Source organism: Enoplosus armatus, chromosome 18, assembly GCF_043641665.1.
Source record: "Enoplosus armatus isolate fEnoArm2 chromosome 18, fEnoArm2.hap1, whole genome shotgun sequence".
NCBI lineage: Eukaryota > Metazoa > Chordata > Actinopteri > Centrarchiformes > Enoplosidae > Enoplosus > Enoplosus armatus.
In genome coordinates, this window is record NC_092197.1 from 13,845,702 (window position 1) to 13,872,357 (window position 26,656).

The 26,656-nt window shown below is 40.4% G+C and overlaps 1 protein-coding gene across 1 annotated transcript in view; it reads left to right on the forward strand.

Moving 5' to 3' along the window:
• The first annotated feature begins 258 nt into the window (after positions 1-258).
• Positions 259-26,656, forward strand: part of ank1b (ankyrin 1, erythrocytic b) — a 64,746-nt gene continuing 38,348 nt past the window's right edge. Inside the window, exon 1 of the mRNA XM_070924171.1 lies at positions 259-384. Within this exon, the coding sequence (XP_070780272.1) occupies positions 259-384 (126 nt within the window). The remainder of the gene's footprint in view (positions 385-26,656) is intronic.

Genomic DNA, 26,656 nt, shown 5'->3' on the forward strand with positions numbered 1-26,656 from the left:
TGGAGGCTGTCTTGTGGCTGCAGTAGCATCAACATCCTCCACATACACACAAATATCTGGACACAGACGGTCCCACTACTTGCCTTACACACACACATGTCGTGGTGGCCACCAGGGAAGAGGTAGTAAGTGCCAGGGCTCGGGGGACAGAGGGACACAGGAAGAGGAAACAGGGACGACTGGTGGTAGTGCAAACGAGAGGAGGGCTGGAGCAACGTTGACTGGAAAAGCAGCAGCAGCAGCAGCAGCAACGGCACCATGGCGCAAGCTGCCAAGCAGCTCCGCAAGACCAAGGACCTTGCGGAGGCCGCCGCCCAGGAGCAGAGGGAGAAGGAGGAGGAAAAGATAAAAAAGAGGAATCGATCCAGGGACCGCAGGCGCAAGGTATGGCTGGCTGTCTCAAGAGACAGGGGAGGTGACGGTGTTCCTTACATCCATCTTTCCTCCTCTACCTGCCTTTCTCTCTCTCCCTAGCAGTCTCTCTCTCACTGCATCTATTGTGTATCTATTGGTTAGAATGCAATTACACATGTATAATTACACAGTTGGTCTTGCGGCCTCAGCTGGTGCGTGCGTGTGTGTGTAGGCTAACCAGTCAAGCACATATGCTCTGGTACAGGTTGTGTTTGCTCAGTCAGATATTTAGCTATGGGGGGAAGGAAAAGGAGACTGGTGATTATTATGCCGTTAGAGGTGTGACCAGTACAGGCTGTTGAATAACAGGCAGTGCCATTTGTTTCTTTCACAGGACAAGCAGTTTAGGGGATTTCAGCCTTACATGGGTGCAGCTCATTCATATTAATGCAATGCAAGTTCAGTGTACTGCACATACATATATTATTATGCATATAATCACCTCACCATTAACATGCTCTGCATGCTCTATTCTTTCCCACAAAGCTGTGGTTGTCTTAGACTTGGGGTCTTCCCCCATATTACAGATTTTTTTCATTGGGGGAGATGTAAAATGGAGGGGGAAGATGGAGGTACAAAAGATGTAATTTTAACCCATCTGTATATCTTTTTTAAGGCATGTTTGTAGTACATGTGTAGTTCAATCAAGATATCTATACTCGTGATATATATAGGTGTATATTATTTGCTGCTTGTAATATATGAATAATATTAAAATGTCTTGTCATAAACTAGGCATGCAGGATATCAGCCTGTAGGCATGAGAGCTCTCCCCTGCCCTCTCCCACTCTGGCTGTGCCTTGAGGTGCAGATTTTATTGGGGTTGTGCCGCCTTGCACTCATGCACTGGAATTATTTATGAAAGCACATATTCTTCTGTGGAAGGTACTTGTTGAATGGATTAAAAAACTTGTATGAATTTCCCTTATCCCTTATGCCTAAATTTATAACATTATACCATATGCAGATGGCTCAGTGGTTAGTGCAATGCCGGCTCTCAGTTGTTTTCTCTTCCTCCTGCAATATTTCTGCACACATTGATGTGGAGTTGGTGGCAACAGAGGATAGACAGGTCTTTTTATATTCACTCTGTCAGATGTGTGTTTATGTGAAACGGAGAGAATTAGCTTTTGTCAGAGAGACAGAAACACAAAGGAAAGAGCTGGTCCAAAAAATAGAGTCTGCAGAGAGAGCTGGAGTGCCCATGGAGTGTAATCTCTCTTCCTTCTGAGTTATTTAGTGTTCTTGCAACATAAAAGTGATTGTTTGTCTTGACCGCAAAGCAGTAGGGTTTGATAAGTGTTTCCAAGGCCATTTGACTCATTTGATTTTCGTCTAAGACTCCCCCCGTAGTGACACGGTATTACTTGTGTTAGCTGGATATTTCCAGCCAAATAGGCCCTTCATGCTCTATCCTTAAATATTCTTAAATTTTTTATCCTAAAAATCAAAGACTCTGGGTGAAATCGTACCATTTTAATTGATTTTCAATACAGAACAATATGCAGAACCTGATGTAATTAGCAAATCCTTGTTGCATTATAGTTGGAACTTGTGTAAAACATAAAATGTATTATAGTTTGGTCAATAAAAGGGCATTTACAACAATGGTCCCATAAAAACAATCAAATGGCAATATGAAGATTGCATGGTGTGGACACCACTTATTTGAGGACTATATAACTCATTGGACATAGCATGAATTGATTTGTCATTTCCACCTGTTTGTTGAGTAATAAGGCTGACTAAGAGTTTGATTTTTACAAGTAAAAAAAGGTTGATTTGATGATTAGGAAGTAAAAACAACTTTGTTAAGGTTATGTAAGGTTGTGGATATTGTTACTACAGGTGTGAACACTGAACACACTGAGCTGAGAACTGATGGACATAAAACAGGGGACATTTATACCTGTCTCAGCCAGACAATGAACACACTGGCTCTGGATGGTGGTGGTGGGGGCACACCAGGGCACAGGTAACCATACAAGACTGAAATTAAGGCAGTTAGGAAAATCTCCACTCCTTTTTACTTAGGTATGAATATTGTGGATGTTGACATTACCTTATTACAAGGTCATACAAGATGGCTTGTGTAGCACAACATTTACCATACATGTTTGAGATTTGGTCAAGCATGAAGATGAAGATGTATACATTCGGGTGACAGAAGATTTATCAAGCTATATGAAATTTTGCTCTACTGTTTCTATAGAGATAGCTAACCCATTTGTTAATCTCTGGTTTTAGGCCATTGTGGGCAGTGAAGCAGGACTGCTTGATGGCAGTTTTGGATTTACAAGTTTTTAGCATCAATGTTGGCCAAGTATTTAATTTGATTTAATTTATTTTAATTTAGAAAGAAGCAGGCACAGACATTCACATTTGTTTTTTTTATCTATGGTTTCTCAGTTGAATTTTAAAAAGCTATATATAAATGTATATATTGCTATTGTTAATAGTTAATTAATAATGAAAAACGGGTCTAGGCTGGTGGTGCTACTAGCTCAGATAGGCCTGTTATGTTATCCATTCTGTATCTTCTGCTTTGTTCTGCTTCCCTGTGTTTTGTGACATTAAATCATCTTGTCGTGTGATTTCTGATTAGTTTGATCTACAGAGGCTCTTCCTCTTTAAAATCCTTTGAGACCTGCTAATAATAAAATGATATATAGTATGAATAACTCAACTTAAACTGATTACATGATATGGCTGTGTGGGCATTTTAGTCACTGTTACTGGTCAAAATGAAACATTAGCTTACTGAGCCCACAGTCACTGCAAGCCAAAGGAAATTTTACCCTCCAGCAGACATAAAAAGCAGTTTGAGTTCTTACTTAACATTACTGCACTTAGTTGGCCATCTAATGATCGCTACCTATCTTTATTTTACTTTTCAAAAATCAATCAAGATGTTATGTTTAAGATTTTAATTACTGGTCATTTGATTCTTTACCACTCTCCACCTCAGCTGGCTCCTCTGTAAAAGGTTGGGGTGCCTTGAAAGTCCCTTTGGCTTCACTGTAGTGTAAAATTGTGCACACCCAAGCACAATTTCTCAGTTCATCAAAAAATAAGTATTTAACAGTTTCCCTTTGATCCTGCTATAAACTGTATAGTTTTCATTTTATTTTATTGACAAAAATATTTATAAATCAGCAAGAACTAAAGAAAGGGATCCCTAGAAAGGGATGAAAAGCAATGTAGAACATCAGTGTTATTGTATTGTCGTCTACAGGATTTCACAGCTTAAGGCACATTTCATGCAGCAATGAGGAAGAGTTCGTAGCTTCACTGCTTCTGTCTGAGTGGCCTTTCTCCCTCGCTCTCACCTCAATCATCAACCATGCCACTTTGTCTCTCTGTTCACTGTGTATCTCTCCCCGAATTTGTCTTCGGTCCTCCAGTAGATTGTTTCTATGCACCCAGAAGGAGTGAGGAAGCGAGTCAAAGAGACTGAGAGGGAAAGAGGAGGCATGGGCAGGTCTTAATGTTCTGGGGATGTTAATTAGCTCCATTCGATGTAAATCAAAGTCGGCAGCATGGCATCTCTCTTCCCTACTCCTCCTCTTGCACAAAGGTCATCCACTACAGTGCCAAGAGAGATCCTATCATAACTCTGGATGGACTGGACAGTAATGTAGTTAGGGAATCTGAAAAGAAAGTGCGGGGGCATTCTGCTTGTTCTGCTGGCTAAAGTGCATGCCATACAGCTGCAGGGTCTCAGGTTTGGAGTAAACCTACGACCTTTGTCATCTATTCTGTCTCTCCTTATCTTTCCTGCCTTTCCTCACTCATCTGAAAAAAAAAACAATCTTCAAGAGAAGAACATGAGCAGAAATGTCACAGAGGCAAACTGAAATATTACATACGGATACACTTTCATGTGCTAAACGCTGGTTTTTTGCCCAGGAGTGAGTGGTGCCATGCTGTGTAAGGGAACCACTGTGATCAGACCTGATTGGAAAGAACAGGAAAACAGAAAGTATACTTGTGTCATTGTGAATCAACATTCATATTTTTCTTCTCAGTTCAAAAAATAGCTATATTTCTTGCTCATCACAGAGGAATAAAGTCAGCAGGCGGTTTGAAATACAGCTAAATGTAATGCGTTGTGTCGTGTGGAATAAACTGAGGAGTTCAATGCTTGGCTGCATTGACTTGCCTCACTAGCTGTAGCCCTACCACTGTGGATCACTATCTGACAATACTGTGGCTATTATGTCTAGCATCATTGATCACGGCTGTATGTTTACTACTCACTAGTCACAACAGTCCAGTGACTATCATTGATTTATGTTGCTATGAATTAGGGATGTCCCGATCAAGTTTTTCTGGCCCCTCTGGCCCCATGCGAGTCCTTTAAGATTGAGTATCTCCTGATACTGAGTCTGATCCGATACTTATATTTACCTAAATGTTGTTAAAAATATGAACCTGACAAATTGAAATGACAGGTGTAGACAACTAATGCACACCTTATTTTTTATTTTTCACAAGCTACTTGATCCAATTACTGAAGCTCCTGGTTCAAAACTATGTGATTAGCTTAAATTATTGATATGATATGAATGTATACTATGTTTGGACTACAAAGACACTCTCGGTTGTCCACTCACGGTCGCACAGTGGTGTGACGGGGGGGTACTTCTTCCCTCACAAACGATCTTTGGCCGGCTTGCAGAGCGCTGTAACCAAAGAACAGACAAGGTTCATTTTGGCCTGTTACTCACGGAATTAACATAAATTAGTGACAGCTGATATAACCTGCCATCAGAGACATTTGTCTTTTCAAACAGTGAAAGTGACGGACAAGAAGAAGCTACTACCTGAGCACTACTCTTTGCTAATGATAATTAGCGTCTGTGCAGATTTGGCCTCATGAATTGCAGCAACAAGCGTGCCAATTTGAATTCCAGCATGTTGCCCGACTAAATGAGTTGGTTACTTTCTAATTCTTTACATAACCACATGGCTGTGATAGAATAAAAATGATGATAGTATGTATGAATGTGAATGTAAGAATGGAATAATGTGACTGAGGAAGCACATGAAAATGCTTGGTCATCTTCAAAGTGCACTCGCGATTGTTTGGGTTAATTTTCAGTTCTCTGTAACCGACGGGAAAGACTAATCTGGGACGTGAATCCTTTTATTGTAGTACCCCGGCACGAGGCTCCTTGGGGCTGTACACTTTCCTGTTTCCTCCAGGCCTGCACTTATTACAATGGATCTACAGATCTGCTAATGGATAGTGTGCACTCTTTGTGTGTGTGTGTGTGTGTGTGTGTGTGTGTGTGTGTGTGTGTGTGTGTGTGTGTGTGTGTGTGTGTGTGTGTGCTTGCTCGTGTTTTCAAAGGAGCTGCATGTGTGCATGCATGCACGTACAGTTTGTGCGAGTGTGAGTGAAATAGCAGGGCTTCAGGGTATCTCATTCCACTTTTATGTAACCTTATGGATACCCAACCCTAATCAGCCAAAACTCTCATCTCTCTCTCCCCCTCTTCTTTGCCTCTCTGCCCACTTTTGTCCTCAAACAAAACAACACACAGGACAATAACATCAACCATTTTTATATTCCAGAGCTTTGGATGCAAATTAATAGATCATTTAGGTAATTCATGTCATTGCAGTGCACAGCGGAAAGACTCTCATCCAATCTTTCGAAAAACAGTCTAATCATACACTGCATCACACAGCTTCACATAAATCTTTTTGTATTTCCTGTGTGACAGCTTCTTAGGGTACACAGGGCAGCACTGATTGAAGAGTTGTATCACTTCCCACTCAGCTAATACCTTTGACAGCTCCAGTTCCTTTTCTCTGTAAACTAGGTATCAAACCATTGCAGATCTTGTTACACAGAAAGGTGCAATTTTTACTGTGTTTAAATACAGTATTGTATGTTGTCCCAGATTCGACGAAAGAGGTGGTATGAAAAGCATACTTTGATTCACTGTGTATTTGTGTGGGGAGGGGGAGGAAATGGAGTATGTTTATATGTGCCATGAGAGCGGGTCTTTTAAGGACATGTCCTAGAATCAAAGGGACTAATGTATGTGATTTGTCCTTCTTTGTGCATTTTTTTGGTTAACCTGTGTATTTGTGTAGATATATGTAGATAGCCCATATGTATTTTATGTGTCTCTTTTATTTGAAAAAAATAGCTGTCATTACTCATTACACTTTTGTTTAAAGCTAAAATGCTAAAATGACCTAAAAGAGGCTTTAAAGTTCTGTAGAGCTGTAGGGCCTCATTATGAATAGATAATATAATTTTAAAAATGCTGTCTGTATTACTACTATAACATAGTGCACTTTTATGTGACATCGATTTTTTTACATGTACTGAATACAATTTCAGGTGGTGTAGGGTTTGGTGGAAGCTTTTACATTGGATCAATTCTTTTTAGAGATATGCTATGCATGTTTTTTGTAAGGCAACAGTAATAGGTAGCGTTATAGCGTGAGCTGCTGCCTTTTCATCCCCTTTGAGGAAAGGGAGGGCAGGATGAGCCAAGGTCGAGCAGAGAAAAGCAGCACTCAGCCCAGCCCGAAGCAGCCACAGGCTATATTTACCTGCCGGCCTAGGATTACACTGCATCTGAGACCAGAGCTCTCCATCTATCTACACACCACTACTGCGTGCTAGCTGAGCACCTGCTCCGATACTGTATCTGATGTTGCCCCCGATCCGTACCTGCTCAAACAACACAGGAAGATTCCAGAATAGAAGCATGATGGCCGATATTTATCAGACATCTCTGAGGGCTTATCTAGGACTCTGCTCTGTCACATATTTTGATCTGGAGATCAAAGTGATTTTAGATAAGCATGCTTTGTCAGACACCTTTAATAAGTATAATTTATCATTTTGCTTTGTTAATGCACAACGTTGGTGCCCATTGTTGCTGCATACCTGCAATTCTGGTACATTTAAGTATTTAGCGTACTAAAAGAAAAGCATATAATGACGAAATTATCATTATCATTAACCATTAATCCTTTTCATATTATATTCATATGTATTGTAGAAGTGTTTTCAGAGTAATATCTATATGACGAGTCATTTAAACACAAAGTCAGCCCTACACTGTATCTTTGTGTTAGATTTTTAAGTGTGGGATGTAAGCTGCCACCTTTTGAACCCAAATCATGAGTCAGATTTGAGGCTAAAATTTTAATGTTGTGTTTGTGTCATAACATATTTGCCACTTTTGCATCAAATCTATATATATTTTTGTATTGTTTTGTTTTGCAACACGAGCAACAGTTGGTGTTTTCAGAGAGTCACTGTGCCGATGGCCCATAAGATCAATGTGCAGTCGTCGAGTTCCTCAAGAGTCACAGCTCATCTGCCTGCCGTTATCTGTTAATCAGAGCATCCGTCATCATTGTTAGCAAGGCCAACCAGTGTGACGCCCTGGCATGCAGAGGGAGGGGTATCAGCTGTAAATCTTTTGGTTTATTGTGACCCTGGGGTCAGTCTGCCAGGCGGTCTGAAGTGACTGATGTTACCCTGGTGATTACAGTGTGACACTGCATGTGGTGGGATGATGAAGGGGATGAGGAGATGGACGAGGGCATGCCTCCCTTGGTGGTGAGACATCTTGCTGCACAGATCGACGCGAAATGCCAGAGCAAAAAAAGCTTGTTGCTGTAGCTCGCACTCTCAAACTGCTCTGCATGGTCCCAGATTTATGAGGCTGAGTCTCATTTCAACTCGCAGTGCCTCAGATGAGACTATATCAATAAGAAAACATGAGTCAGACAGCAATTGTATTCCAGATTTGTCTTGCATCCCGAGCAGCTCACTCTTTCACATCAAAAGGGACATCTAAAACATACAAGAGTTACAAAACACATCCAATTTACATAATTGACCTACATGCAGAATATACCTGGTACTAATGATGCAGTTGACTCATCACAGGTCATTAGCAGTATCAGTATGTTAGGCTTTTAATTCTTTAGAATCATTAGTGGAAGAGTGAAAGTGATACAGACTGGCACAATGCCCCACACACACACACTGATATGCCCACAAAGAGCACACACACACACACTTAGAGCCGGAGCTGGCATTATGTAATGGAATTAGTGCTCCTCAAGGTCTACATGGATCATGAGGCCTGCAGGAGCCCACTAATGCACTGAAGCAGCCGCTCTCAGGCACACCCTGACTCCATCACTTTCCTCTGCTGGCCTAAACACATTTTACAGTATGTGTGCTGGCTAATGTGTGCGCAATTTGTGATCAAAAACCAAGGATTTCAGATAATGGTGGTGCTGTGAGATATTTTCATGATTTGTTGCCTGTCATCCTGTTATTGGCTGTAGTTATGATTGTATACATTTTGAAGTGCTTGAACATGTAGTGCATCTATATATTTGTCACATGGTCCAAACTGACTCGAGATTGATTTTAGGCCTTGAACAAAGCTGGATTTGATAGATATTGAGTTCAATAAATGTGGATGGACACACCCGTACAATAGAATGCAATTTAGTATAAGTGCCCTGCAATAAATAATACCTCTTTCACTTACTGCATTTGTTTTCTAACCAACATATTTCTAGTAATGTTTGAGAAAATTCCTGTCTTAACTTTTTTAATTATGTCTGTTGTTAATCCTCCAGCCTTATCTTAACCCCTGGCTGTGGCTTTAAAAGGCCTGAAGTTTGTTACAAACATTTTGTGCCCTGGAGCTTCTAACTACAACCAAATTCTTTTCTTGGAGGATACAGATTATTATTAGATTATTAGCTTTCCTACGAAGGCAGTGAGTACTTAGCAAGGACGCAAATCTTTGAGGGGATGCTCAAAACAAGTCTGTTACATTCACTGATTTGAGACGTCACCATGTAGCAGTTTATATGACTTTTTTTGAATTGAAGAGAGGTATGATTGAAAAATGCTAATTTCTTGATGCACTGGAAGTAAGTGTTCTTTGACAAGTAGTGTCACCTTTACTTCACCCACTGAGGCATGCACATGTACAGATGCTTTAATTGCTTGTGTGTGTGTGTGTGTGTGTGTGTGTGTGTGCGTGCGTGCTCATGTGTGTGTGTGTGTGTGTGTGTGTGTGTCTCTGCATGATGAGAAAGGGTGTCATGTGTCACTGTGATTGCTTCCTGATGGCAGATGGAATGGCTCCTCTCTCTTCAGGCTCATCACTCAATAACCAATCTATGCTGGTGGACAGTGTGTGCACACACACACACACACCCAAACACACATCCAGTTAAAATCAAAGTGATCGGGTTAAAGAGGAATACTTACTGTAAACAGTATTGGTTACTACTGAAACAGACAAAATAAGATCAGCAGTTTCCAAACATCCCTGCCAACACCAGCTGCCGTTCATTCACTGATATCACTTCACACTCTCTGATCCGAGAGAGCTTGCATCAGCACTCATTGATGGCAGCCGGGCTGGGGACACGACGGCAAGGGGAGACAGCTAGATGCAAACTCAAACTGAGTGTTTCTCCTCAGTCGACTCTAAATCCTCGTCATCCTTGTCATCCGTCTGCTACTTTTTGCCCCTCTCACTATAGTGCTATCTTTCTCCCCCCCCTCTGGGTATGATCTTGTTTTTCTGGCTGTGAATTTGTCATCATGCCCGTGACATGTATGTAGAAAAAAAAAAGACCAGTCAACGGTGCTGTATGTCTCCCAGCACTATCCTCCTCTGCTGTCTACTGTACAGAAGCAATGAGTTGGAAAATCCGCACTGAACTTGTATAAATACTTCATTGCTAATTCAATTTTAAACTCTAGATGGAAGCAGGGAAAGTGAAGCAACTGTTTGTTCTTTCATCACGCCCTCAGTGCATTTCTCCATCAGCTACCTTTTTTTCCTCTCTCCTTATTCCTGCTCCTCCCAGTATCTGTCTCTCCTTCTTCTTTTTACCACTCTTACTCCCTTTGATTTCTAGAAGAGGCAGAGAAGGATCGCAGTTATATTGTTCCCTGAAAATGCTTATTGTGTCATTTTTGTTGTCACAATGTAGCCCACTGTGTGTGAGTATTGTGCTTTAATGTAGGATTTCAGGATGAAAAATATCCTGAAATCCTATTTAGAGCCTTTAAAGTTTGGATTACATTGAAGGACTGAGTCCATCCTGTTAGCTTAATCTGGTGATGAAGGCCATGAGAAGTAGCTGAAACATGTTTTACCATCTCCAAAGTCAATAATGATATATATATATATATATATATATATATATATATATATATATAATGATATATATAATGAATGGAGGGATGAACACCATTCTCATTTATATATACAACCTTTATTGAATCAAGGGTCATTGAGATCAAGATCTGTTTTGCAAGAGAGACCTGAGTAGAGCAGAAGAACAAACATATGGACATACAGCATCACAGACATACCTAAATAGATTTGAAGAGGAAAGTTTATATTATATCGTTTGGTCTTATAGAGAGCATTGTCTTACACATTGGTCCAAAATCTTGTGTTCAGCTGGGTTGAGATCTGGTGACTGTAAAGGCCAAAGCATCATTTTCATACTCACCAAACCATTCAGTGCATCTAATCTGTACATCTGTATATATCTTTATCCAAACTCAGTAGTTCACTTGTTACATAAGCAGAGTACTGAAACCAAGAAGCCTATGTAAAGAGGGTCTATAGACATTCTGTAGTCCTCCTCCCAAAAGCCTGTCAAATGTCTGTATACCCGGGATTCAAAAACGATTAAAAGGCTTTCTCTCTGGAATCCCCAACATGCTGCTGTCAGCAAACTGGCTCACTGTGCATGTCAGTGCCGCTGCATTACACTGAACATCATTCAGGCACAGAGTTGTGTTGGGCCACAGAGAACCACCGTAAAATCAAAGGACAGAAAATTGATATACATGTGTATTTGCCCTCATTCTAGCTTCTAAAAATCATAAGAAAGTAAAAACAAAAGTCAAAAATTATGTCAAGCAGTCAAGTAATTGACCATAGTTGAAAAGTTTGGAAATGTGTAAGTCTAGAATGTGGGGATTTATTTTCAAATATGGACACCATTAGAGCGTGACCATCCTCCTTTTACCAGTGTGTGTATGTGTATGTGTGTGAATGTGGCAGCGTGCTTGACCGCTGTGCTGTTATTGACTGGTGAGGATGTGCTGCCCGTGCACCACACCTTACCAAATGTTAATTTACTGCTTGGTGTGCAGATTCAGCCTCATTAACTGACATGGAGATGTTTCTCACCGGAAAACCCGGCGCACACTGTTTGCCCTTTTCCCTCTCTTCTATCCCTCCACCTCCCTCCCTCCGTCCTCCCCTAAGGCTCTCCCCTAATGCCATGATGATATTGACCCGCAGCCCATTGATCCAACATGGATACCTGTTACTTGACAAACTAAGAATGTGGGATAGTTGGCAGGAAATTAGTTAAACACATTCAAACATTCACACAACAGCGACGGGACATGTCAGCAGCTGGCTATCTGCAAGCATTACAATGTTTCTTGTGTATTATGGCAACTCCAGCAAACAATCAGGTAGCACAAATCATCCCTAGTACAACCATCCATTAGCAGTCTAAACACAGAGTTAGAGGCTGAGTACAATAAATAAATGTTAACGCTGTGTTTTGCCAGAACAGCCTGTGAATCATAAACTATGATTTCTAGCATTTAGATGATATCCCGTAAGCAGGAACAGATGGAAATGTAATACTGCTCTGGAGGCACAGAGTGGAGAATGTTATGATGATTTCAACCCTTCAGTCGTCCTGTTTTCCAAAATAATTTCCTCACTAAATAAGGACTTGATAATGACGAAACAGTAAAAGGGATAAAACAAGAGTTTTGGTTCCTACCCTGGAGGATCGTCTTTGGCTGGGCATCCTCTCATCTGTTTTGTTTACTTCCTTTTAGCAACTGTTACTTTTATTTATTTATTTACATTATTATTTGACAGGGACCACGTATAATAAACAGAGATATAAGTAAAAGCTAATTTTCATCCCCAGTACCCGGGCAGGTAAACAAAAGTACACACAGCATGCACATTACATACAACAAGCATTATAAAATACTGTTCACTATGTACATAGTCACAGGATGCACATGGTATTTACAGAACAGTTGTGATTGTTTGGTTAGTTAATAACGATTCATGAGATTAAAATGAATGATTGCATTCTTGACTCTCCTTTATCCACTTTTTTAGCATCATAGAAAAAGAATAAAAATCTGGGGAAGTTTTCATATGGGATGGGAGGGAGTTAAAGTGCTTTAAAGGGGGTGAGTCCAAGCTGTGGGTCATTTTATTAACTAACTGCACCTTGTGGTGCAATAGGCCATGGAGTGTAGAAAAATCAGGATAGGATCGGATATTCTGTCTTTTCCACGTTTAGGGTGAGGCAGGAGTGATTAAACCATTCTGCCTCTTTCTCCATTACTGATGATTTGCCACTTCCTCTGCGCCTCTTTATTATTATGCCCGTGTTACAAAGTCACAAGAGCATGGAGCTGAGGCAGTGACTAAACCACAGACAGTGAGAAATTCTCACATCAGCACATTCGCTGCTGTTACAGTATGATCCACTGTATGATTCATTCACAGCAGCACTTCTGGTTGGCAAAAAGGCTAATTCAAACCAGCTAGTAGCATGATGATGCACATGCTGGCAGAGGCTAGTGGTGGACTTCATCACTGAGTGTCACACTTTGTGTTTCGCCACAAGGACACGCGTGGACCACTGCAACGCCCGGCTTGATTGATTGATTGATTGATTGATTGATGACATGTGTGTCTTCAATTCTTAAACTTTCTCTCTCCCTCAAACACACACACACTTAAGTTTTTACACTGTTGTTCTCTGTCTCACATCTATGACTCATTCAAACACACACACAAGCTAAAATATTTGTGGCCTGATTGTAATGAAGCAGAGAGTCTGACTCAGCTGTTTTAAGGCGGTATGACCGACTGACAGGGTGGCAGGGTGTGTGCTGCTGGCTCTGCACCAGTGGTCCCATGGGGAAGGCCAAGGTGAGAGGACGAAACACCCAGACACGTCGCCTCTCCAGTACGCACATAGCATACATATTAAAAACGTAATCCTATAGCTTAACAGGTTGAGGCTTATTCTCCTTCATTAGAATTGAAGACGCCGAGCTCGCTGAGCCATGCAAAAAGTCTAGAGTGATTGATTACACTATAATTTGCTTCCCTCACTGGAAAAAGTAAGAAAACAACTCTTGTCATTGTAAATACAACATGTGTACTTTATCTCAGCTCTGGTTGCTGTATATTTGAAGTATACTAAGTGCACACCTTCTGTTATAAAAGTGCACAGATCTCTCCCATGCCAATTTAACTGTTGAAATTATAAATGAGGTCAAGAGAATGCTTAATACATGGATTGTCCTCAAAGCCAGGTACTTGTGTGATGTGAAAAGTGTTTCTTTCTTGCTATCATAAATGGAGCTTTAATAATATCAATGAATGTTATTTCTCAGCATGCAGGCATTTCATCCCAAATGGAATTAGCATTTTAATATGTTCTATTTCCTGTGTAAGCCTGATATTTAAGGTCTATGTGTAGACGTTTTTAGCATGCCAGTGTACAGTCTTGTATGAATGTCACGTGTTCGATACGCAGCACAGACAACAAGCATCAGCAGCTGATGAATGATGAGGATGATTGATGGTGCTCTGACCGTGAAGTGCAGCTTTCTGCAAATGCAGCATGTCAGCTTGTCTAGCCTATATTTTTAGCTCTCCCTGGTGCATAAGGTTTATTTTAGCATGAGCTTAGGAAAGAGCTGAGTGACTTCTCATTGCAACATCATGTGACATGTGTCATAGTCATGCTGCCACCCTCTTTGCATCCGTGTTCGCTGGCTTGTGTTTTGGATGAAGCTTGATGAACTGAGGGCACAGTACAGTATGTTCTCCTTTGGTTATATTAGGATTCTTTCACCAGTGAAAATGAAAAGCTGATGTTTTAGAGACACAAAGTTTTTAACTCGACAAACAGCTGTATGATTTATGTTTGCAGTGTCTGTGCCATTTTACTGTCTTGTCTTGAGAGATGGAGTAATCCAGGCATCTCGGTTGATTCAATAGCCTCACATTTTGTGTGTGTATGCGTTTATGTCACTGTGATCGTCTTAGTGTCTACTTTGGCCCACGGCCCCTTTTTTTCAATATGTTAATGAGTTTAGATCAGGATTCATTTAGTATTCCAGTTTCTCTCATTTTCTCTGAGGCACTAATCTAGACTTTATGGAAAACTGCATTTGGCTGGCCTTTGGGGACGAGCCACTTGCTGCGGCTTTAAATCGACAGCCTATATGTTAACCCCTATTAGACCTCGCGCTTCAGGCCTTACCCTGGTATCAGGAGTTTGCCTCATTGATGAATGACTTCTCGTGGGCTAAAACACCCCTTGTGAACCTGTGCAGAATGCTGAATCATAAGGTGTTGGCTCTATCGACCGGCCTCAGGCAGTGGTCAGGATCCCGTGAAATCCATCAGACCAGCAATGGCAATTTGCTGCCGAGGATGATGCCATTATTCTCTTATGGTGGCATTTTGAGATGATTTGCCATTTTTGTGGTTCTGGTTTTTTAAGTGGTGGTTATGTTTCTTATTAATATCATATTTATTTTAATTTCATGTCATCTTCACTGCATTTCATTCTGAGGATAACCTTTAAAATACGAGTGTACCAGACTTCATAACAGCATTTTCCTTCATGAAAAAGGAGCTCATTCTCAGTGCATTAGAGATAGCAAGACAGAGACACTGCTATTGGTAATACTATTGCTGTATCATTGTGATTTTTAGAAGCAGTAGCCACAGTGGTAGTTGTGAACTCGCACTGATAGCTGGATGTAGCCATGCCCTCCTCCAATCTTGTCTTCTAGTTCATCTTGCGTTCGTCCTCAATGACTTTTCCTCCTTCATCCTCCATCAGCGCCTCTGTGCCCCCATCCCTCTCTCAGCAGGTTGCTTACTGGTATGACTCTACACCCACTGGGTGATTAGTGATGACCTGCTGTCACTAACACAGACATGCACAGTGGGGCCGGCACACTGTGCACATATAGAGCACAGACACAGATATGCAAGCACATGGGTATAGACACAGGTATTTCATATTCCTGATGTTAATCTTGGTATTATCTGTGCTCCAAGAACTTAATCATTTTAATGAGTGGAGAACAAAACGGATGGTACAAAATACACCTCGGCTTCTTCCTCTTTCAGTCCTCTCATATACAATATGTTCCCCAGTCTTGTGAGGACAGACGATTTTTAGAAGATTTAGAAAATGTTAGAAAATTTGTATTTTCATGTCTTTATTTTATTTATTTATTTTGATAGGGACGATGTAATTTAACATAGTTCCAATACAAAGCATGAAACTGATGTGCTGCACAGAGAGCTTATAGCTATTGCTGATTTTCACCTTTTGTCCTTATGGATGTGTTGTTCAAATGGTTTATGGTGTATGACATGCACCGATATATTTTCACATATAGGGTGTGTTTGATATACGCTCTCTGTGACACAGAGAGAGAGCAACCTCCTCTGGTCCATCAGTCTTCCTTCATTGTGTATCTGTCCCCCAGATTGTTGCTGAGAAAGGCAGTGAGTGATATTGAGGGGCTTTCCATCCTCAGCTGTGCTGCAAAGGCTGATAGGAGATTAGCTTTTAGGGGCGGTTCCATAGTTTCCATGTGAGATATTATTGTTTTATTATTTGTGTTGGAAGAAAAACATTTATGTACAAGTATGGAACATTTTGAAAAGAACTGTGTGGGCAGGAGGGAGGTCATGGCTCATGAACTGGACACCTTTTGACCATGCGGAGGCCCTGTGACTTGCTTTGCGTCTGTTGTATGCACTGCATACTGCGAGCAGCGAGCTGACATGTGCATTCTTGTGTGTGGTGGAGTCTTTACATCCTGCAGTGAGGAGCATATGTCAGCTTCTGCGACTGCCTGTTGGCAGCAGGGCTGAAGATGATGTAGCATGTTCCAGTGTGTGTCCATGCTGACATGTCTGCACATAAAGCAGTACATGTTTGTGTATTAAAATGTGTGAGTGTGCATCTGTATTTTTTGGGTGCACATGCATTCACATACAGGTTGGAACTGTGTGTATTTGTCTTCTGCCTGTCAGTGTGCTTGAGTGACTTAGTATGTGTCAGCTCCAGAGGCCTCCACAGTCCTGATTCATGACATGGGTGATTTGGTAGTCGGTCAGTCAACGTCACGATAGGGCAGCAGCTCCTGCCCCCCCACACTGAGCCCCCTACGCCTCTCAGCCCATCTATCTCTTCCTCCCGGGCCACGATCACAGATACTCTGACATCTAACATCCAACTCTCCCTTCGACTACTGAGTCATGCTGCAGTGACCTTATAGTGACTTCCCCGTTGAGTTAACTTACTTGCTGGTATCTAATCCAGTTGTGGTTATGTCTGTCATATTGATGCTATGTTGTTTATTCTTTTGTTCATATACAACCCGAATTTGTTTAATTTCTCAAGGTTATTTGTTTTCTATATCAAATGTTCTAACTTATTGCATGAAAAGAAAATCATACTTTTGAGTAGCTTTTTTGTTCTACTCTACCACAATACCAAGCATTTTCTGTACCTTTCATTGAGACTGAGGATGGATGAGCATATAGGCTAAACAGGGAGAACACTACAACTACAAACAATACACTTTGTATATTTTTTTTATAAAACATGGCTTGATCTTGACCAGACTTAATGTATTTTATCATGCGTTTGGTTTTCACACATCACTCAGAAATAGAGATGGTGTCTGTTTCACCATATTGATGATGGCATAGTGAAGTAGGAAGGAGAGGGTGGAACGTCTGGGTCTTGCTTTTATAGAGAGAGCATTTATGAAGAAAGAAAAGTGCCTCAAGAATGTGTGTTTCTTTACGTGTCATGCAGGTATACAGATATTTATGAATCGGTGTGCTATAGCGATGTGGCAGAGAGCATCATAGTCCTCTCTTAGGTCTCAAGAGTTTCCCATAGTTACGTTAACAGATGTATGTTTGAACAACACTCTTCTACTAGCATGATTTTTATTGTACTTTATGCACTACATTTAGTTAACCCTGTTCATACAGTAATGCAGGGAATGAATAATGAACACTGTATCAAAAATTAAACACTGAACTCTTTGTTCACTGATGCTAGAATGCACACATACAGTACACATCTCTGTTATACACATTTTTGGTCTTGAATTCATTTAAATGAACACAATTAAATGCAATAAAATGATCACTAAACTGTTGTGCACGAGCTTAGCCAGTTTTATTTAGGAATAAAACTACCAAATAGAATAAGACAATGAATAAGACATTTTATATGCAGTAAATGTATGCCTGTGCAAATTTGTACGTAAGATAACAGTAAAATATCCTCAGGCTGGATGTACCAAAGCCCAAATGTAATGGAGACGACCTCATTCTTGGCCTGAGATCACCTCAAAATGAACAGATGACAGATGGATGGGGGAGGATGGAGTGATAAAATGACAGTGTTACAACAATGTGTCATATACTGAGAAAGCACCTCAGAGAAGCGTTTGTTTCCCATGTGTGTGTGAATTCAAGTGTGTGTGTGTGTGTGTGTGTGTGTGTGTGTGTGTGTGTGTATTTGTGCTCATGTATGGTGTGTCTGTTTATTCAGGAATGTTTTGAGGAGGCAAGAAAAAGAAATAATTAGCTGTTATGATGAGAATTTCATTACTGATGGTATGGTTACTAAATCCCAATTTAAACAGCCAATACACACCAACTGATAGATGGATGGACCCTAGACTGTGCTTAGGGAAGTATATACAGTCACTGGGATGGATATATAGATAAATATGTAGCTATATTTAAAAGCATGGATCATTGCATTGACAGATTTTATCAGGTGGGAATGTGTTGACAGAGTTTAAACTGGGGTAGCAGAAGAGGTGCTGTGATTATGCAACCCCCCCCCTCAACTCCTCTTATCAGGAATCACTGACCTTGCTTCAGTGTCTTCGAGCATGACACCGCATCCCCACCAGCCCCAGAGGTGCCGCTCTGTATCTGACCATGACCTCTGACTTCTGCGGAGGGAGAACAAGTAAAAAGAAAAGCTCCCAGTGGGGATTCATCGCTCCAAGACATCTATCTCTCACAGATAGGTTGCTTTAACACGTGACTCGCGTCTCACAGCCGGCTTTGACCCCTCCTCTCTCCATGTTCCTCACTTGCACCTGACCTCTACTTCTCTATATCACCGTAAAAGTCATGTCCACTCTAATGCTTCTGTTTCTGCTTTGGCCTTTCAGCCACACTAAAGCCCGCACGTTCAACCAGCAAAAAACTGATCTTTTTGGACACTCTTGAAGTTGAGAAGCTGGAAAACAGTCTGATGCTATTAACTCACATGCCACGTTATTCTCATATGATCTCAGGTGTCTACTATGCTATTCCAGATTGCCCTGATAACAAAAAAAAACACTTAAAAACCCAGTGTGGACAGAAACCTTTCAGCATGTAAACATAATTTTCACATGTGTCGGCTTTAATATAGATATGTAGACATACATTTTTCTCCAAACCTCCACAGTCCTTTTTACCTGGCCTTCCTCTGTCCCCTTTTCTCCTCTCAGCTCCTCTCTTTCTGTATCCTTTTTCCTCTCACTCATTCATTCTCATTACCCTTTTATGTCCTTTATGCCTTCCTTTATTTGATTTCACACTATCCTACACCCCCAATCCTCCCTTCTGTATGTCCTTCCTGTCTTCTTCCTCCTACCTCCTATCCATCACCTTTGCCCCTCCCCCTGTCATAGGGATTGTATATTGGCCTTATGGGAGGTACTGTAGTGCAGTCATTGACCATGTGCAGCTGAGTGCTTTGTATTAGTTATGCACTATGACTTTCAGACATAGTGGCTCCCTAGCTGCTATGTATTTCCCCTTCTTCCTCATCTTCTTCCTTCTTACCTCTTCCCTTTTCTGTCTTTGCAGTTTTTGTGTGTCTTTATGCACCATTTATGAGTTGCAGGGTTTGCCCTTCTCTTCTCCTTTCATAAAGCCCTTTAATGCATTAAAAATGCAGCTTTACTCATGTTGAAGCAAACATGTGAATTATATAGTGTTTATTTTAGAAATATTTGGTTTGGCACGTAATATATAATATCTAATTTTAACAAGAATTATGTATCATTGGTATTATGATTTCATTAATTAAAAGAAACACCTCAGGAATAGCTTAACATTTCGGGAAATGCTCTCATTCGCTTTCTGAGGCAGATGAGAAGATTGATACCACTCTTATATTTGCTTGTTAATTGCAGCCTGCTGCCAGTTAGCTTAGCTTAGCGTAAAGACCAGAAGCAGAGGAAAACCAGCAGTTCACTAATTAACAATTCATATTTTGTTTGTTTAGTGTTTGTGTAACTGAAGTTGCCATTTTATGGGGGGTTATGTGCCCGACCATTTCTTGCCCATGATCATTAACTTCTTGGAGTCTCTCCTGGTCGCCTGGAAACTTCTCAGATCAAAGAAATAGTATAAAACACCTTGTAAAATGGCAAATTTTGGCAAATAAATTATTTTTACACTATAACGTGTTTATTAGTGACCTTTAGAGGTGCTGATAGGTGGATTTTGTGAGCCAGGCTAGCTGTTTCCGCCTGGAAACGGTAGTTGGCTTCTGGCTGTTGCTTCATATTTAGTTATGAGAGTGGTATTGATCTTCGTACCTAACTCTGCCAGAAAGTAAACAAGCATATTTTCCAAAATGTCAAACTTGTGCTTTAAATGAGAGATTAAGGTGTTAGGTGTGGCAATATATAACGGTTGTACCAGCAAACCTAATTCAGCATAAGACCACAGCATTTAGCCTCACACGGCCTTCCTTCTGAAGGGATGTTCCAAATGAGGATTTTAAAAGCTATTAAAAGTGAGCGGCACACCGCTTCCCTGTGCCAACACACATTTAAGGTCAGTCAAGTCCCGGGTGCTCAGATACATCTGAAATCAACTTCTAAATCATGTGGGGCTTGTTTTATACAGCCTACCTCTTAAAGTTGATTGGGCAATCACAGACAGCTTTGCTCCAAGCGATGTTAATGTGGCTTTAGCCAATCAGCCGCAAGCCTCTTAGCACATCGCTACAGAGAAAACTTCCAAGGAGGACTGCACGTACCTGGTAAAAATAATCCTCATCTAAAAATGTTCCAGATTATATGCAGTAGATTATGTAAATGTACTTCTTCTACCCACTGTGAACGGCAGTAGTGCAGTGCTTTTTTGTGGTGTGTTTTTAAGTCATAGCGTTCTCTTTAACCATAAAGGCATGTTTTCCTTTTGTTTGTTGGTCCATTTTTTTATTATATAATGTCCCAGTATTGGGGGTGTACACCTTTTTCATAGCAGACATTTTTCAATGTCATAGCAGAAAAAGCACAGGTGTAATTAATAACATTCGAAACGACTTTATTCCATTTAGGTGTTCCAGGGTCTGGTGTTGTGCATGCTGGACAACTTGATGGAACTGAGTCTGTGTGTCCTGCAATAACATTTTATAATATCTGCCATGATGAACAGGGTCTGTTGTCTTTGCTTCTTTTTGATAATATTTCTATGAATTACAATATGTCGGAATTATGTAAACTACCCTCTAAGATTGGACTATGACAAACAGTAACTGCAACTTTTCCTCTCCCTCTACTGTTTTGTTCACCTACTTTCAGTAAGGGGATCAAGAACCTCATGAAAAATAAGATGTGGCAGATGTAGTTGGCTGTAGCTGTTATTTCAGTGTGTCTGATACATATTTAATCAACATTTACGAAAATGTAAGTATCGGGTCAGACTCATATAATATTAAATGGCTCCGATCTGGAGCGGGGCCAAAAAAACTTGGTCGGGACAATTCTAAGACGTTTAGGGCCTTTTACTGTGATTACTCCGATGAACATTGAAATATTAAAAGCAGTTTTTGTTACTGGATCACCTGAAACTCATCTACCAAAGATTTTAGCTGAGACATTATGTGCACTGTTTTTTACTGTATTTAATGACTAAATTTCAAAATGGCACTTCCTGTGTGTTATTAAAATGCATCTTCAGATATCAGCCATGCTGGCAGGGAACTTGACTTCTGTTCGGACACAGAGACGGGGCAGGGAGCCCAGAGTGTCGGCACAGAGTGATGACATCAGGAGCAGACTCTGAGGGACAGCTCTACCCAGCATGCTTTGCTTGTAGTATTTCTGCAGTGCTCATAAATATTGAAGGCTTATGAAAAGAGAGAGAGAGAGGAGGCAAATTTAGGGAGAGAGAGAGAGAGAGAGAGAGAGAGAGAGAGGTTGCACAGGGCTGCAAGACTTGCAAGAGGGTGAAGGAGTAATGACAAGTGAGTGGATATGATGTGTAGCTGAGCGAATGAACAAGTGCTTGTGAATCCAGGAGTTCAGGGCTGCCTCACCATGTGTCACATTTCTTTATTGTCCCTCGCTATCTCTCTTTCCTGTGTCTCCCTTCTTTTTCTGTGCTGTAGGCAGAAATGCTCAAATAAACACTGTGTTGTAAAGAAAGAAGAAAGTGGCATGGAGTGGCAGAAACAGGTGGAAGTGTAAGTTAAAAGGGAAAATGTCCATGCCCATGTCACCTGGTCAGATCTTTAGAAAGGCAGTGAAAATGTTCAGTGAAAAGAAAGAAAGGTATATTTCTTTCCCTTTTTCCCTGTGTGAAATGGTACATCTGCGATCTGGGGGATTATTCTCACGAGATTATGAAGTTAGGTTTCAGATTTAGAAAGTTAAATGGAAGAATAATAAATTATGTAGTTTAGAAGATGATGATGTAACAGTGTTTCTTGTAGGCTGCTTCACACTAAACCTAAAAGGGTCATCATTTTTTGAGATCATTATTGAAAGCAGAAATCAGTATGGTGCCAGTAAGTATCACATTTTATCCCTGAATGCCATCATCACGGCAGAAAGCAGGTCATGTAATATCAATCATGTACACGTGCACAAAGTGTGTGTATATACAGTATGTGTGTGCAGTAGTTGTGTAAGTGCTTCTGTTCTCACTCTCTTCGTGTGTGTTCTTGTGTCTTACTGTATATTTGTGTGTTTGTTGCTAGCTTTGTCCTTCCTAACATAGTTGTGTCTCAGACTTAATGGAGTCTAAACCTACATATCATATAGTAATTGCCCAAATGACAGTATACAGTGTGTGGGGGGGTGGGGGGGATCAAGATATATATATATATATATAACTAAGGAAAAGCATGCTCTGATTGTAATGGGTTGCAGAAGCAGTGGCCTGACAGAGGCTATAAATATTTCAGATGCTCTGTTTTAGCGCCAGGATAGAGAAGACAACAGGAAGATCCTCGGTTTGATGTGTCTCATCATTGTTTCACAAGGAAAGAGGAAATTTGAGGCGCTGCAAAATATATTCATCTCAACAAATCATTTAATCTTTTATTCAGTCCTCAACTCTTGTTTTTATTTTTAAGATGAAGAGCAGCTAAGCTTCAGACGAGCCGCTTTTTGAAGACATGGAGCTGGTTGCACAAAGAGTTTTTGCTTTTAGACTACTCTACACCCAACATTTGTTTGGTTTGTCATCGCAATAATATGTTACAGACTGTTTTGGGGGCTTTTGTGCACTCCCTGCAGTCTGGATTTATTCTGGATTGTGGTTTTGAATGAACATGAGTGTGTGATTGTGCAGTCTATACTTTACATATACTGCTCTGTGAGGATTTGGAGCAAACTATACTATACATCAAACATCTTTCTGAACCTCCCTCAGTAGAAAGCTCTGTGCAGTTGATTAACTTGCATGTAAACTCATCTGACGTCTCACTATTTGTTAGACCTAAATCATAAGCAAACAGTCTTTCTTTGTCTAATCTGGAGCACTTCAAAACGCCACACTGCAAAATATGTCTCTCTCAAAAAGCCATTTACTTTAAATTAAGTCTTAACGAAATAAAAAAAATGGCCACTTGAATTTATGTATCCTTTGTATGAGTATGTACCGCCCTATACCTGTGTGTGTGTGTGTGTGTGTGTGTGTGTGTGTGTGTGTGTGTGGAGCACCATCTCACACTCGCACACTCCTGCCATCCATCCATCAATATTGGATCAACTCCCACTTTGTAGAGCCTGCTGGACTCTGTTCTGACTCTATTGATTTTTCATTCCCAGGGCTATGACTTCATCGTGCCAGCCATAGACATGCTCTTGAAATGATCTCCACTTTCTTGAGAGGAAATGTTAAATTATGATGTGTCATTTATGAATCAAGGCTACTATCATTTGCATGTTGCATTTCTTTAAAATGATTAAGCATTCTATGCACACATGGTTTAGAAAATGTAATATATTACATTGTCAAATTTGCTTGGCACATACAAGGGCCCAACAAAGCATTCATCAATTATTGACATAATTATTGTTGCAAGATATCACAATAACAACAAACAAGATCATTTATTAACTAAATATGAAACTGTCAAATCCTAATTTGATCTTCCTCTTTTTGTTAATTCCTCAGCCTGTCTGTCACATCATTTCTTTATTATTTGAAATAGCAATTTTCATATTTTAATACAGTAACTCAGGAACTACTGCATATTGTTTATTTGTTCATTCATAGTGGGATTCATTTGTGGAGGACAACATGCTTCCGGTTCCTTTCCGACTAGAGGGTCTGTGAAAATAGCTACAGAGTGTCACTGCTGGTGGAGATCAGGTGTTGTGATTAAACCGATCAGTGTTTTTCATTAACTCTGGGTCTTCCTGCCAAGGTAATATTTTACAGTTAGAGGCCTAAGTTGAGGGAGTCGGGGAATGGCTTGAACAACTGTGGAACCCAAGTGGGAAAGAAGAAACAGTGCCAGGAATATTAGAAGGGATAAATTAGGTGACTTGTTTTGTGTTTGAGGTTTCAGCATCAGTGATGCTGCTTCCTTTCTCTTTTGTATCTGTGGTGGCAGACATCGTTAACCATGAGCACTTCTCGTACTGAATGATGCTTTGGACAAAATCCCAAAATGGCTTGCAAGATGTGGCTTTTTTTATACAGTGTTACGTGTGTATGCTTATTGACATACCTAGATTAACTGCTGAGTGTATGTTCAAACACATACATCTATTTTTGCTTCTTTTGTACTCGCACTCATGACCTGGCCTGCAAGGCTTCTACTCTGTTTTCTACTGTCAGAGCCTGCAAATCATGTGTAGGGGAGCTTTGTGTGTAAATCTACCTTCTACTGTGGGACTGTTTTATTCTGTGTCAGCCCGTGTGTGTGAGTTTGCTTTAGAATCTATCTGTCTTTTGTGGTAGAAGAGGGCCTTTGTTTAAACCCATGAGGGTTCATTACTGTGATCCATCTCCCTCCCCGTTGGTGCCAACACTAACATACTGTGGCGTCTACGCAGCTATTTTTAGTTTCGACTCGCGTGCGTGTGTGTGTTTGTAGGTAATTTGTCTTCATATGCATTTTGTTTAGCATTATGTGAATACGTTTCTTGTTTATGCTCACAATGACAAACAGCCACCATTTTTTCCGTCTATACTTGTAATCTGTGACTGTGACAGTATTCATCATACTACACCCAAAATATGCTGCGTGAGTTCAGGCACGTCATAAGACAAACTTACAGAATACTACCTACTGTACTAGATGTCTCTGTGGAGATGGATTGGTGTCTGACAAAGATGATGTCAGGATATGAAGATATTTTTACTTCTCTCTCTCATTTCTTTTTGTTTGCATCTCTTTGTCGCTCCTCTTTTCTGCCTTCTCCTCTGCCTCTCTCTCCAGCTGTCCAATTAATGATGTGAAAAACTGTTTGGAAATTAGAAATAGCTTTTAGTAGTTATCGGTTAAAGTTGATATATTTCGAAGGTCCTGTGGCTAAATTAAAGTCCTCAAATATTATGAGATATATGCATTTTTTATGCCATAATGTCTTTGTTTAGCACACAAATCATGTTGAATGTGCATCTTTGTTATTATCATCCGGAGGTATGTTGTTGCAGTAGAGCATACTGTGTGTCTTTATTTTTAATATACACTTAAACATATTGTCTGTCTGTGCCAACAGTAGTAGTGCGTATAGTGCAGTAGTAGTACCTACCAAGTTACAGTGCAAAGGAGATGAGATGCATGTTGAACTGTGAGAAGAAGTCTCAACTTGAAGTGACACAAGGACTCATTTCAAAATCAGAAGTGACAGGAGCTGTCACTACAATAAGTACACGTATCCAATGTTCTGCCAATGACTTCTGTCAGAGCAGACCCACAGTACAGAAACCCATCAAATGCTTCCAGGACAGAGACTTTGTGATGTTCAGAGATTGAATCTCTGTATATTCCCCTCTCCCAAAGTCCTGACTGTTTATCTTAGAAAACAATAGTGTATGTGGGGGGGGGGGGCCAAAGGCAAGTAGCCTGAAATGTTCTAACATAAATGTTTATGAACACTTATACCACTCTCTCAAATCGTCATATGAGTCACATACACCAACAACTGCTTAACAGCTTGTATTTTGATCTAATCACTCTATTTTCTGTGTGACTCATGCCATATATTTTTCAAATCTTTTAAGCCTGCGATGTTACTCATCTTGTAAGATCGGTTTCTGTCACTTTTAGTAGACCATTTGTGTGTGTTTCCAATTGTGTGTATGCACATATGGTTCTGTTTCCATGTGTTTGTGTGTGTGATTATAGAGGGGCACAGATACAACTGATAAAACAGCAACCCTTAACCTTTTTGCTTTTGTTTCCACATGTGTAAACGGCTATTGTAGTTTTGCTTCAATATTCTCTTCCTTGGTATTACTATCTGACTTCTCTACCTCTTCTGGCTTTTGTCATGTCTTCATGATTGTTTCTGGCTCAGCATATAATATATGTGTCTTTCACTGCGAGGATATTTCATCACATTTCAATTGTAACACACAGACATTAATTTGCTTAACTTATTTAACTGGACTCTGGCCTGCTGGCAGAAGTAATCACTTTTAGTTTAGTAGCTTAAAAGGTTTCAATAAACAGTAGATCAGTGTGTATATTGCATGAATATATGCGATGTATATGTTCTGCATTAATCAGTCATTAAGTATTAATCGTATAGGTGGATGTGTTTATAAGATATCATAGACGAGAGTTTTTTCATGCTTGCAAGTTTCTGACCTGAAAGTCA